The 13290-nt window shown below is 39.7% G+C and overlaps 1 protein-coding gene across 3 annotated transcripts in view; it reads right to left on the bottom strand.

The window, feature by feature from the left end:
* SKAP1 (src kinase associated phosphoprotein 1) overlaps positions 1-13290 on the bottom strand; it is a 281157-nt gene that overhangs the window by 218426 nt on the left and 49441 nt on the right. For all 3 annotated transcript variants that reach the window (XM_058705574.1, XM_058705572.1, XM_058705573.1), the window contains exon 3: positions 2863-2888. In XM_058705574.1, the coding sequence (XP_058561557.1) occupies positions 2863-2888 (26 nt within the window). The remainder of the gene's footprint in view (positions 1-2862; positions 2889-13290) is intronic.

Genomic DNA, 13290 nt, shown 5'->3' on the forward strand with positions numbered 1-13290 from the left:
TGAAAGGGTGAATTTTGTGTTATGTGAATTCTATCTCAAAAAAAAAAAGCATATGCTATGGAGTCACCCTGACCAAGTTAGAATCCTTGAGGGGCACGACATTGAGCAATTCTCAACCTCTCTGTGCCTCAGTGCCCATGTCTGTCAAATGGGTTTATTAGTACCTGCTTCATAGGGCTGTTCTGAAAATCAAATAAGAGAACACATATATAGGACTTAGCACAGTGTCTGGAGCATCTCCCATTTTATAGATAAAGAAGCTGAGTTTCAGAGAAATTAAGCAACTTGTTAAGGTCACATGACCTTTAGCTAAATGTTTTGGGTGGGATTTGAACCAGGTCTGTCAAGACTCAACGTCCATGCCCTTTCTACCATGGCATGTTTCTTCTCTAGACTAGGGACAAGACTCTCCCTAACACTATTCAATGGTTACCCTTCTACCACATTAAACCTGGGGTTTAATGGAATGATGGGTAAGAAAGAGTTTGTTTGCAATCTTTCTATCTCGGGGCAGTCCATCCTCCCAAGCATCTTTAAAGGTGACCCTTTCAACACATTGTACCAACTCATCACAGACTTTCCCATAACCAGATGTTTAAATGTGTACTACTAAAGAGATGTGTAAATAAGAGATCTTTTATAATTAAGAACTATTTTCCTCCCAGGCACCAGACTCTAGTTTAGTCCAAATATCCTGAAGAACACAGGTGTGTATTTAGGCAAATGCACGGAGTTAATAAAATTCATCCCATCACCTTCCTGCATGAGGATCCTGCCATAGATAAAAATGGTAAGAAAGTTTGAGGCCATCATTTCTGTCCTTTCTCATTCCCTTCCCAATACTCCCTAGTCTTCCAGGGCTTTTTAAATTCTTTTGCCAGCTGTTCTCTTATTTACATATTCTTATTCTTTTCATACCCCTAAAATGTCCTATAGTGCCTTCCAGAGACCTGTTAGTGCCCCCCTGCCCCGCACACTCTGCCAGTTTCTGAATGTGCAATCAGCTAAGATCTGATCAAAAGAGCAAGGTAAAAGATACTCCGTCAAAAAAATGTCTTAGGGGGAAGAGCAAGGCTGGGGCCAAGACATAAGTATGGGTTTTCCAACTTGATCTTTCCTTACTTGTGCTTCCAAATGAGCAAAGAATTTGCTACCTATATCCAATCATTATTGAGAAGCAAATAGAGTTGTCTGTTCTAAGTAAACTCTTCAATTGTTCCGTTGGTTACTCTACCTCTGTCCTCTAAGAGAGAAAGGCTGTGTAGAAGTTGCCATAAACTGGAAGGTGACTGCAATGCCACCACTACAAGAATCTGGTAAGATCTGCCCTTTGTCTCTGTGGTCCCATATAGTCTCCTGTGTTAAACTCCAAAGTATCTTCTCTGCAACACATTACTATGCTGTATCTCTGACACCAATTCTTTATTTCTCCTTTAGGTAATTAATTCTACTCTCACAGTTCCATTCGTTTCTGCCAGTTCACATTCACGTTCTAGCCCCTGTGGATTTTGGTTAACATCTGTTAAACCCTGAACTATAGAGGGCCATTGCCTGAAGAGCATATTTCATAGTCTGCAAAGCAAACTGCTACATTATTACATATAATTCTCTATTCTCAGTCTATGTTTTTAGCCATAAATGCTTTAAGACAGTGAGATACACAGTAATACATCACATTATTTAAAATACTATAAATTAAAAAAATATTATAAATACTACAACCAATGTACAAGAGTCAAAAGCCTTTAAAAGTGTAAGGTATTTATTTCTGACTGTTTTTAAAGAAAACCTTATATAGACTTGAAATACACTAAAAGTGTGAGCTAGGAAAATTAAAATTTTCATAAAACTAGTATCATTCCTCACAATTTGAATTTCTCTATGGTATTACTGCTCACTGACAATGGATACACTGACAATATTAAGAGCAAAAAAAAAAAACCTGGAAAAGTTTGCAATTGATTAAAAAAAGTTTTAGAGCAAAATAGTTCATAAAACTATTTGCAAGCTTGATCTAAACCACTCTGTGATTCTCTGAAAAAATGAAAATCCCCCATTTATAATAGGTTAATAATCAATATTCAGAATGAGGTTTCTGACATTCTCAGAGTACTAAAAAGGAAAAAAATGCATATAGTTGAAAGACACCCCCTCAAACTGAATTCAGGCAAAAAAAAATCCAATTTTGAACCTTTTAAAAATATGTTCTAATCCTGTCCTTTTTTTTTTTTAATTTTGCACACAGCTGTCTGTTGTAGTTTTTAGAATCATGCCAGATGCTGGGTTCATCAAGCAAAAGCAGGAAAACAATGGTTTGAAAGCAATTAGAAGCACCGAGGCTGCAGTGAGGCTCATATTAAAATGTGATAACACTGTTCTAGTGGGAATTTCAACACCACTCTATTTCTGACATTTCTCTGCTGCCAGACAGGCAGGCTGTGTGGAAGACCACTGTGACCAAGGAGGTAACAAACTGGAATTTATTTCTGGAGCAAATGAAGGATTAGCTGAGTTGGAGCCCTCCCAAGGTTTTTATTATGGACTCGGCCACCATTTTATTTGAATGCTACTGGATCCTGTTGGCATCTAACAAAGCTCAAGGAGTAAAAGCATATTATAGCTTTGGTTCGATAAAATAATCTAGCACCAATCCACTCAGAAGGCAGATGCATCACAGCCTCTTGTTGCTAAAAAGCAGGGCAGGGGAGCCCAGCAGGGTGAAGGTTAATTAAACACTCCACTAACTTTCCTTAGATATGGCTAATACCATTCTGTGTAGAAGCTTGTTTAGAAGACACAGAAGTAAACAATACCATCCACACATTTTTAGTGTGAAACCATAAATGGTCAAAAAGCACTCACCTTGGGGCTGAAAATCCCAATAGTACCTGAAATACAAGGAAAAGAATGGAAATAAGTCAAACATATGGTAGATACAGCACCTAGCCCAAAAAGCTTGCTAAATAGTCAATAACCAGCCACGCCACTACCCACTCTGAGAAAAACCAAAGCGTCCCTGAGATTTGGAAGATTCTCAATGGCCTGAAGGCAACATTTAACTCACTGTAACTCAGAAAATTTTGACCATATTGCTGGAAAGGTCCTAAGAGGTTACCTAGCCATCCACGGTCCAGAGTTTCTCATCAGGAGCCCTACAGGCTTTGAGTATGACAATTCTTTGTTGTGACAACCTGTCCTGTGTATTACAGGACAATCAGCATCACTGGTCCTTGGCACCAAACACCAGTGGCACTCCCACTTATAATGACAGCCAAACAGCATCCCCCCCCACCCCCCAAAACATCCTCAAATACTTCTAGGCATAAATTCTTAATTTTACAGGTGAAACCCAAACAACTGATTTAAGGTCACCTAACGTTTGAGTGTCTATGCCAGGATTGGGGCTCTTACAATTCACTGTGTCATTCCATCGCCTCTTTTATTTTGGGATATCGTTGGCAAAGCCAACAACCCTTAAAGTCTTAAACCTAATGAAATGGCAGTAGCAGAAAGGATCATTTGTAAGTCACCTACTTGGAATCTAATAGCACTTTCCCCCATAGAAGCAATGTTATATATGGCGGCTACCCACAAAAGTCTACTGTACTTTGGATTCCATTTCCTCCTGCCTTCACAGGAACCTTACATTATTCTGTATTGATTTCCTTTTGTATATATTCAACCTCTTCCTCTCAATGTGGCCCTTTCCATCAGTATTTATGCTTGTATAAAAATAAAGCAAACCCTCCCTCACTTTCTTCATATCCCTCCATCTGCTATCCTCTTTCCCTTCATATCACAGTGAAATTTTCAAGAAGTGTTGTCTGTAGTTTCTCTCTGTTTTCTCACCTCCCACTCACTCCCCAACATACTCCAATCTTGCTTATAGTAACCACACATTAATTCCTGTCATGGGCATAGTGAATTCCATGCCACTAAATAGAATGAATATTTTTCTATCCTCATCTTAACGTCTCAGGAATGTGTATGTGCATTTGAGCACCTTTTTCCTTGGCAGAGAGTCCAGAGTTATTTTTTAAATCAAATTCTTAAAAGAAATCCATAAGCCAAAAAAAGATTAAGAAAAAGGCAATACATAGGTAATAATGGAGTGTCTTCCAGCATACCCACAACTGAAATAAGGTGAGGCTACTTGAGAGAGTATCATCCCAGTGAGTATCTAGGTTATTTCTTTATAAGACAAAAATTCAGAAAATGGAAAAGAAGGAGATAGGTGGGGAGTATGTTGCCATAATTCAAGATGAATTTGTGGGAAACTACGAAAGATAAGGAAGAGAAGATGGTGAAGCCTCCTGGTTGACTTCTCGTATTCCTTTCTTTTCCCAGAACAGTTCCGGGCTGGCAATCAGGTGAAGAGAAATGTAAGATACTTGGATGATAGGGCAGGGAAAGTTCAGGACAGCTCTGACATGTGCAGTGGAAAGACAGAGAGGGAATAAGAGGAGGAAGAGGTGGGAAGGGTAAAGCAGCAACAGCTGGGAAGAAGGGTGTCCATGCTGATATAAAGGCATATGGAGATTGAAAGTGGCTGTAACTTAAGTTGCATAAATTAGTATGATGGGTCAATCTCGCCCTGGCAGACAGCGCAGCTTCCCACTGTACCTGGCCACTGTGAAGAGTTTTTCCATAAAACTCCTTTCTATAAAAAACAGCTAATCAAGCAAATCATCAAAGGGATGAGCAACTTTCCACCTTCTCTTGTGCCACAGCTCTAGCCCCTGATTCCTATAGTTACCCAACCTCCAATTCAATAGAAATAGAAATTAGAATGTGAGTCTGTGCAAGCGTATGTGTGTGTGTGTGTGTGTGTGCACATGTATGCATGCATGCGTGTGTGCACTTCTCTTGCCAAAATGTATATGAAGGCAACAGCAGGAACTTTGCTAACCAATGTGGTTCTCATTTATTGACCCAGAAAAAAACTGGAGCCATGCTGTGGCAGTTTAAAGGCCAACTCTTGGCAAATTATTAAGTAGGCAAAATATGTTATTGATGATCTCAACCTCTTCTTTTATCCTCTCTCTCCCACAACCCCTACTACAATGCACACACATATCTTCAGTTCCCCTCTCTACCTACTGTAAAGTGCCCCTGGGTTCCTGCTTTCTCTTTTTAGTTAAGAAGATCTTATAAGTTCACATAATGCTTATGTTTTATTTTTTAAATTTTATTTTAAAGGGGATGGAGATGAGCAGAAGGAAAGAGAGAGAGAATCTTAAGCAGGCTCCACACTCAGCATGGAGCCCAACGCAGAGCTTGATCCCTCAACCCTGGGATCATGACCTGAGCCAAAATCAAGAGTTGGACATTCAACTGACTGAGCCACCCAAGCACCCCACCAAGAGTATTGCTTTTGCCAATCATAGCTGTATCATATGAAGGCTGATTACTAAGAAATAATTCAACTTAATGGTATTAAATAAAGTAGCAGGTCTATCTAGTTGATGTTAAATAGCAGAATCCACTTTAATCTTGATGACGTTGTAATTAAATATTTCTGCCAATAAAAATCATATGTAGAACTTGATGTGGAATGGCATGAAGTGGAATGTTAGTTCCCTTCATTTTCAGAAGGTATAAAACAATCCTGCTACCCTACCTTTCCCCCTTCTTCTTACCCTAAGCCTTAATTGTGCAACAACCCTCAAGAAGTTTGTTCACACACACACCTCTACCCCACAGCTCACAGAGGATACTTCTTTTTAGAAGTAAGGCGAGAAGGTGAGCAACCTCATCCCTCAGTGGAGGGCACTATGGATTATTCTTTGCTGAACACAACACATTTAAAGTTTTGATCTTGTTTCATTAAACATATCCTATAGATGGCCTTCATCACATTCTCTGGAAAGATGGCTCCACACTAGAGAATTCTATGCTCTTTAGGAGGCATTTAGTCAAATCCAGCCAACAGCTTCTAATTCTTTTCCTTCATTCTGAAAACAATTATCCCTTAGCCGGAGACTCCAACAAGTCTGAAACTAGAAATTTTAAACCAAAATGCAAATACCACAATAGAATTATATAGAAGAAAAAGCATAGGCACATGCACACACGCGCGCGCGCACACACACACACACACACACACACACACACACACACAGAGTTGTGTTTATCCTAAAAGCCTCTGAGAATTTCATATCAGGCCTGTGCAGATAGATAACAAACACTTCTTTAATCTTCCCTTTGAAGCTTCAGCTTCAATATGAAAAGGAAGCTATCACTCCGCGGCAATATCCATACTCAACATCATCAGGTCCATGCAAATGATATTTGGAACTGGAAAAAGATGAGCACAGAATGAGCGGAGAGAAAATGCTGCAACCATATTGATGATTATTATTTTCACATTCAGTCAAAACAAATCCATCTTTACTTGTTCCTCAAAAAATGAAAATAGAAGAATAAAATTTCCTAACGGTCGGCTAGGCAGAATAGCCTAGAAAATTTACAGTTACATTACATGTCAGACAAAGTTTGCTATTTTATTTTATTTTATTTTATTTTATATTTTATTTTATTTTCCAAATTTTATTTAAATTCTAGTTAGTTAACATGCAATGCAATATTTGTTGCATTCTACTTGTGTTTTTAAGTTAGGTTTTCAGTGAAACTTAGGGAAAGGTAACAACAAATAAATTGAATTCACCATATTGAGGGGATCTTGAATCTATAGCAGCAGCAGTAGCAGTAGTAGTAATAGCAAGGACAGTAATAACAACATTAAGATTTCTCGAATATATTGCTGGACACTGTTCTAAATACTTCTCTTATATGAACCCACTTCCTCCACACTGTGTAACCCTATTATTATGCTCATTTAATAACTTAGGAAACCAAGGTATTGAGAGGGGAGATAACTTGCTCACGGTTTACTCGGCGCGTAATGAGGCAGACAAGTTTCCAATCTTAGCAACTAGTTCCAGAGCATGCACTCTCATAAAAAATTGAGGAGGAAAGTCTTAAAAATATAATCTAATTTAAAAAACACTCAGCAAAATTCACTTTTTTCTCTAGATACATTTTACCATTGTAACAGAATTCAGTCACTCAATCAACAAATACTTGTTGAATGTCTTGTATATGACAAGTGTTTTGCTCTGGTGCCATGGACAAAATGGTATCTAAAATACATAGAGTCCACCTGCTGATATATTTCAAACTGCAAACAAACTGATCTAGTTTGCTACTCAAGAGTCACAGAACACTAGATGTCTGCTAAAAATGAAGCTACTGACTCTTAATTATTAGACTGGAAAGTTGGGGTGGGTATCAAATTCTTGACTATGGAGCTAACCAATGAACATAGTTATTGAGATTAAAGTACTCAGAGCTTTCACCCCTCAGCTAGCTAATTAGATAGATCCTGGTGAAGTAGGTAAGACAAACTACTTTATCCTTTATTACTGAAAATATCTCAGAAAGAAAAATAATTCCATCTCTTGATTACAGCACAGGTTAGCATATTCAGCACTTAACATATGCTAGGCATTGTGCTATGTATACATTTTATATGTATTATTTTATTTAACCTTCATCAAAACCCTATGAGGGCAGTACTATTACTATTTCCATTTTACAGATAAGGAAACTGAAACTCAGGAAGGCCAACAAACTTGACCAAAATCACACAGCTATTAAATGGCAGAACCAAGATTTGTATCCAGGTCTCCTTGGCTCAGAGTTCAAGCTCTTAAATTCCACATTAACTGTTTTTCTATTTACTGTAATATAGGAAATAAATCTACTATTAAGAGAAGGTATAATTGTTTTGTCAGACAGCTTAGCATCAGAGAGTAGTTAGACCAGACATCTTTAACTTGGAGCCCATAGTTGAGCTTTAGAAGACTCATAAACTCCCTAAAATTATGGGTTAAAATCAATCTATGTTTTCTTTTCCCTTGAAGAAGAGTCCATAAACTTCATTAGATTTCCAAAAATGTCAATAACTCTTTTCCTCCAAAATGATAAGACCCTCTGGGTTAGATGAATAAGGTTGCAATGACATTATAAAATAGCTACCCAGAAAGGCCAACATCTGTAATGTTATAAATCTAGAACATCTAGATGAATTTTTTTTGCAACTAACGTATTAAAGGTGTTATTTTACCTGTGACTTATGGAAATTTAAAACACATCATACATTCTCTGTCTTGTTAAGCCACCTGCTAAACAAAATTGAATCTCTTCTTAAGGATGTAAATTTGAACTTTGGTTTTTATACCAAAACAGTGGTGCCTTCTAAATGGATAGGCTGTCTGCGATACTCAAGGTCCAGAGATGACTTCTATTTCCCTCTTGACTATCTCTGTTCTCTGGTAATGGCTGTCTCCAAACAGACTGCCAAGAATGAAGTGTTATACTGATATTAGTAATGGAATCTTAGAATTCAAATGGAAACCTGGTTGACCAGGGCTTCAATGGCAAGTTGATAACACTAGCAAAACCCTTGCAAATGGCCTTGATCAGCCACATGTAGAGAGTTATATATGACCAAGGAAATGGCTTTTGTGAACAATACTAATAGTCTGTACACTACAGATATTTCCTAAAACTTCATTTCTCACTTTGGAAGATTCACTTGATTTCAAATTTTCTTTCTAGTACCAGTGTTTCATCTACTACCTTGCAAAAAGAATGGACAAGTGGCAAAGGGTAATATGGCCAACGACACCCAAGAACAGAAATGGGAAAAGAGCACCATCTGGTGGAAGTCTCTGGTGGAGGCCTCAGAGGCTGGGACCCAGGGGTTGGGGCACCAGTCTCAGAAATAGGCAGGAATGGGAAGTCCCCTGGAGGGGAGCTGGTGCCCCATCTAGCCCAGTACCTTCAATCCATCGAAAGAACAGGACCTTGTATCTGCCTACAAGAAGCTTACAATCTGGTCTAAACTATGAGATATTTATACATGAATGGATGTCAATCTAAGACAGTAAATAACAAATACTGTGGTAATAGCAGAGAAGCATGTAACTCATGTAACAGAAGGATCTGCCATAAGTTCATAGGTTCTCTTTTTGAACGTAATATTTCTGTGGTCTTGAGATTATATCTACAAATTAAAAAAATTGTTTTTAATGTTTATTTTTGAGAAAGAGACAGAGCATGAGCAGGGGAGGGTCAGAGAGAGAGAGAGAGAGAGAGAGAGACAGGATCTGAAGCAGGCTCCAGGCTCTGAGCTGTCAGCACAGAACCCAATACAGGGATCAAACCCACAAACATTGAGATCACGACCTGAGTCGAAATCGGATGCTTAACCGACTGAGCCACCCAGGTGTCCCTCTATACCCACAAATTTTAGAAACCTACTCTGGAAGACAACACAATGTTTTCTTATGAACTGGTCACAATTCAACTTTCATTAAATAATAAACAAGCATTGTTATCCAATGTTGACAGTATTGATTTTTTGGAAGTCTGTTCCCAGACAATAATAAAGAAATAAAATAAATAAAACCTTACTCACCATTAGAGTCTTCCATAACACTTTCACTACATGAAATCCCTGCTACAGTCAATCCAACATCCACTCGGATTCCAACATTAAGAGATCTACACGCTTTCCTCAATTAGTCAGTGATTATGGTCTTTCACCACATCACTGAAAACCTGCATTCAAATATCCCTTCTCCTTTGTTCTAGCATCAGGACTGCAAATTGTGGTTGTATGTCTCATAATCTCCATGCTCCCTACGTGTAATAGGCAACCAATTATAACTCGATGAACTATTAAAGAAAAATGCCAGCCAGGTATATTGTGACCAAATAAATGACTATAAATGTCAAGTCGGAGTTTAGATTTTTTTTTTCTTTCTGTAGATAAAGGGGAGCAGCTGAAGAACTGGTTGTTGGGTTGGTTGGTTGGCTTGCTTGTTTTTAAGGACAGGGAATGAGGTCCACTGTGATCAAACCAGCAGAAATGTGCAGCCTGGAGGGGAAGGAGAAAGCCTGAGAGACAGTTTACTGAAGACCAAGAAGAGGGACAAGAGATTTGACAACAGATTTGGAGGCAGGCTGGGAATAGACTGTCAAGAGGAAAACCAGAGATATCTTTTGGTTCCAAACTTGTGTGTTGGAGAGAACAAGGCAGCAATCACCTACAAAGAAATCCAGCTGGTCACCATGTTTTAAACTGTAGTATCTTGGGCTCTGCCATTTGTGTCTGTGTTGATGCTTGGAACCTAATTTTATTTTATTTTTGCCTGCTTCAGGTTAATAGCTACTCTTGGACCACCAAGACTCCTAGTTATCTGATTAGTAAATAACTGTTATCTGCATGACACTGTGATTGTGGACCCTATACTCATTGAATTTTACAGCTGAAAGGACACTGAAGGTCATTTAATCCAGGCCATCACTTTATAGATGGGAAAACGAAGTATGGAGAGGTTATCTGATTGCATCATAGAAGTTTAGAAGTCCACATTGTGAAGCTACCACAGTTTATCTTGTGCAGAATCAGGGGGCAGGTTCAAAAACATGATATTCACTCGAAAATTCCTTTGGTATTTACCTTGTTTTGAACATGATCACATTATTCACCTGAGAGCAAATGTTACATAAAAATATTTAAGCTGGACTAGTTCTTAGAGCTCATCTAGGCAGAGTGCATTTCTCAACATTAACATGCCAACATACCATCTATATCTCAAGTTATGAAGGCTGCATTCACTCTCTCAAACATTAATAAATCTCTACGATTTACCAGACACTGTGAGGGACTGAGAGTACAGAAAGCCCCAACTGTGAGACTGTTTGGCTGGAATGGTCAAATTGTGCAGGAGTGATCTGATTGGCACGAAACACACACAAGGTAAAAACTAGGGCCAGAAGAACCCAGGTCTGGCTAACGCCAGAACCTATCTTACTGCTTGCAGATAAGGGTTGCTGAGGGAGGATCTGGGATCAGATAGAGGAGGATGCCTGGTAGGGGAGGGGGGGGGGTCACAGAGAGGCCAGGCCCAGGATGCAGAGGGGCCAGGCCCCTCAGAACAGATGGCAGAGGCCCAAAGCAGGCATGTTTGAGAAGGGGATACGGCAAGATTCTGAGTGGTTTCCAACCTGCAAGCCTCTTTTTTATCTTGTGAAGTAGGCAATGATGTCATTCAAGAGTGATATGATAAATCTGCTAAGGACTGGGGAGCAGGGTGGGAGGAGAGGAAATTAGAAATGTTGCTAAGAGGAAGCATGTAAAGTAACTGCCAGGTGTCATTAAGGGCTCGGCTGGGGTTGGAAACTAAGACTTACTAAGTCCCACTGCATAATTTTTCTTCAGCACTGAGTAGCTGCCCAAGTACAAAAGCAGAGAAGGTGGATGGATAGTTGAATTGATCTGAGGTTAAGGTTCTTCTAGGCTTGTGAGATGAAGGACAAGAAAGTAAGAGAAGACTGGATGGAGGGCATGTCCTGGGGCTTAGGCTGGGGCAGGAGGGAGAGACACCAATGGCCAAAGACTTGACTGTAATGTCTGTACATAGTGGAGACTTTTCACAATCAATTAAAATATCCCAAAACAGGAAATAGCATTATTCTTCTCTTTGCTCTCAGGACTCTCCTCTGTCCCACCAGTCTCAAACCTCTCCTATCTCTTGTTCCCCGTTTTAATGGATGACATCTCTGCCCACCCAACTGAAACTCAGGAACTGCCTCTTCACCTCTTTCTCTATTCCTGTGGACATCCCATCAAACACCAAGACCTGTAAATTCTACTCCCTTTATATCTTTTAATCTAGCTCCTATGTCTACAGATGCTGGATTCATTCAAGCCCTCAAGATGCCTGACTCATATTGATATCACCACATCCTAAGACGTCCACCTGCCATCCTGCTCCTCCCTGACCCATTCTCCCAGTGCTAATGAAGAAGGAAGTGATGAGCAAAGTCTTTGCAGACAAGTCTGGGTCGGAGTCCCAGCTTCTCCACCTTCTAGCTGTCAGACTTTGGCTGCAGCCTCAGTTTCCTCATATTTTTTTTTAATTGAGTTATAGTTGACACACAATGTTACATTAGTTTCAGGTGTACAACACAGTGACTCCACAAGTCTATACACTATACTGTGCTCACCACAAGTGTAGTACCACCGGTCATGACACAATGCTATTACAACATCACTAACTATATTCCCTGTGCTGTACCTTTTATTCTTATGACTTACTCATTCCATAACTGGAAGCCTGTATCCCCCACTCCCCTTCCACCATTTTGCCCATTGCCCCACCCCCTCCTTTGGTTTCATCTTTAAAATGGAAATAAAAGCTATACCTGCCTTGTATGGTTTTGGGGAGGGTTAAGTGAGATAATGCGCATGAAGAGCTGAGCACTAGGCCTGGCACCTGGCAGGCCTTTGGTAAATGTCAGCTGTAATGTCATTACCACCATGTTATTCTAATGACCTAAAGTGCAAACCCAGTCTTATCATTCCCCTGCTTGAAATCCTGCAGTGGTTTACCCCAGCTCTAGCTTTGAGGCTCTCCCCTCCTCTGTTCACACTGCTGCTCTCACACGTCTCTGCTCTCTCTGCCAGCACACTTTCTCCATAGTGCCCCTTCTTCTCCCAGTGAACCCTTGGTGGTCCTCTGGTGCTCCCATAGCACCTCTGTGTATGCCTCTGAGCAACACCTACAATACTGCATCGCAGTCCTCTTGTCTCTCTATGTCACTGAGCCCTCAGGGCGCAGTGGCACAGAAATTGGGCTCAATAAATGCTTGCTAAGGAAGTGAATGGACATGAGAAACAGAAGGGCCGTCTGAGTTCAGCCTAAGTGAAGCACAGAGCGCATTTCAGGGAGGGGTCAGAGACAAGGCTGGAGACACAGGCAGCAGGCAAGGCTCTCCAAGCAATGCCATGGGGTATGGATTTTATCCCAAAGAAGATGGGGAAGGATACTTTCATTTCCCTCTAAATTACTCACACGAAGGCAAGAGGGAAAACCAGGAAGAAAACCAAAGGAGGAGAAGACAAGGAAGAAGAGAAAGAGAAAAAATAAGAATGCTTTGTTAAGTTAAAACCTTTATCCAAATGAAGAGTTTTTCCCCTTCAAAGACTGGCTTCAAAAAATAACCACAATATGACTGGCAAAAATATACTTCAAAAGACACGACCGAATACACATTGTAGTGGCAAGAATCCAATATATAAATACAATCAATTTGTTTCTTCATTAAAAGCTTTCATGAAGAAAATGATTTAATACAAATGCTAAAGCTACTGACACAGATTAATTGAAAAATAACAACAGAATCCTAATTAAAGACATAATATTATTTCACTCA

Source organism: Neofelis nebulosa, chromosome 16 (genome assembly GCF_028018385.1).
Source record: "Neofelis nebulosa isolate mNeoNeb1 chromosome 16, mNeoNeb1.pri, whole genome shotgun sequence".
NCBI classification, from domain to species: domain Eukaryota; kingdom Metazoa; phylum Chordata; class Mammalia; order Carnivora; family Felidae; genus Neofelis; species Neofelis nebulosa.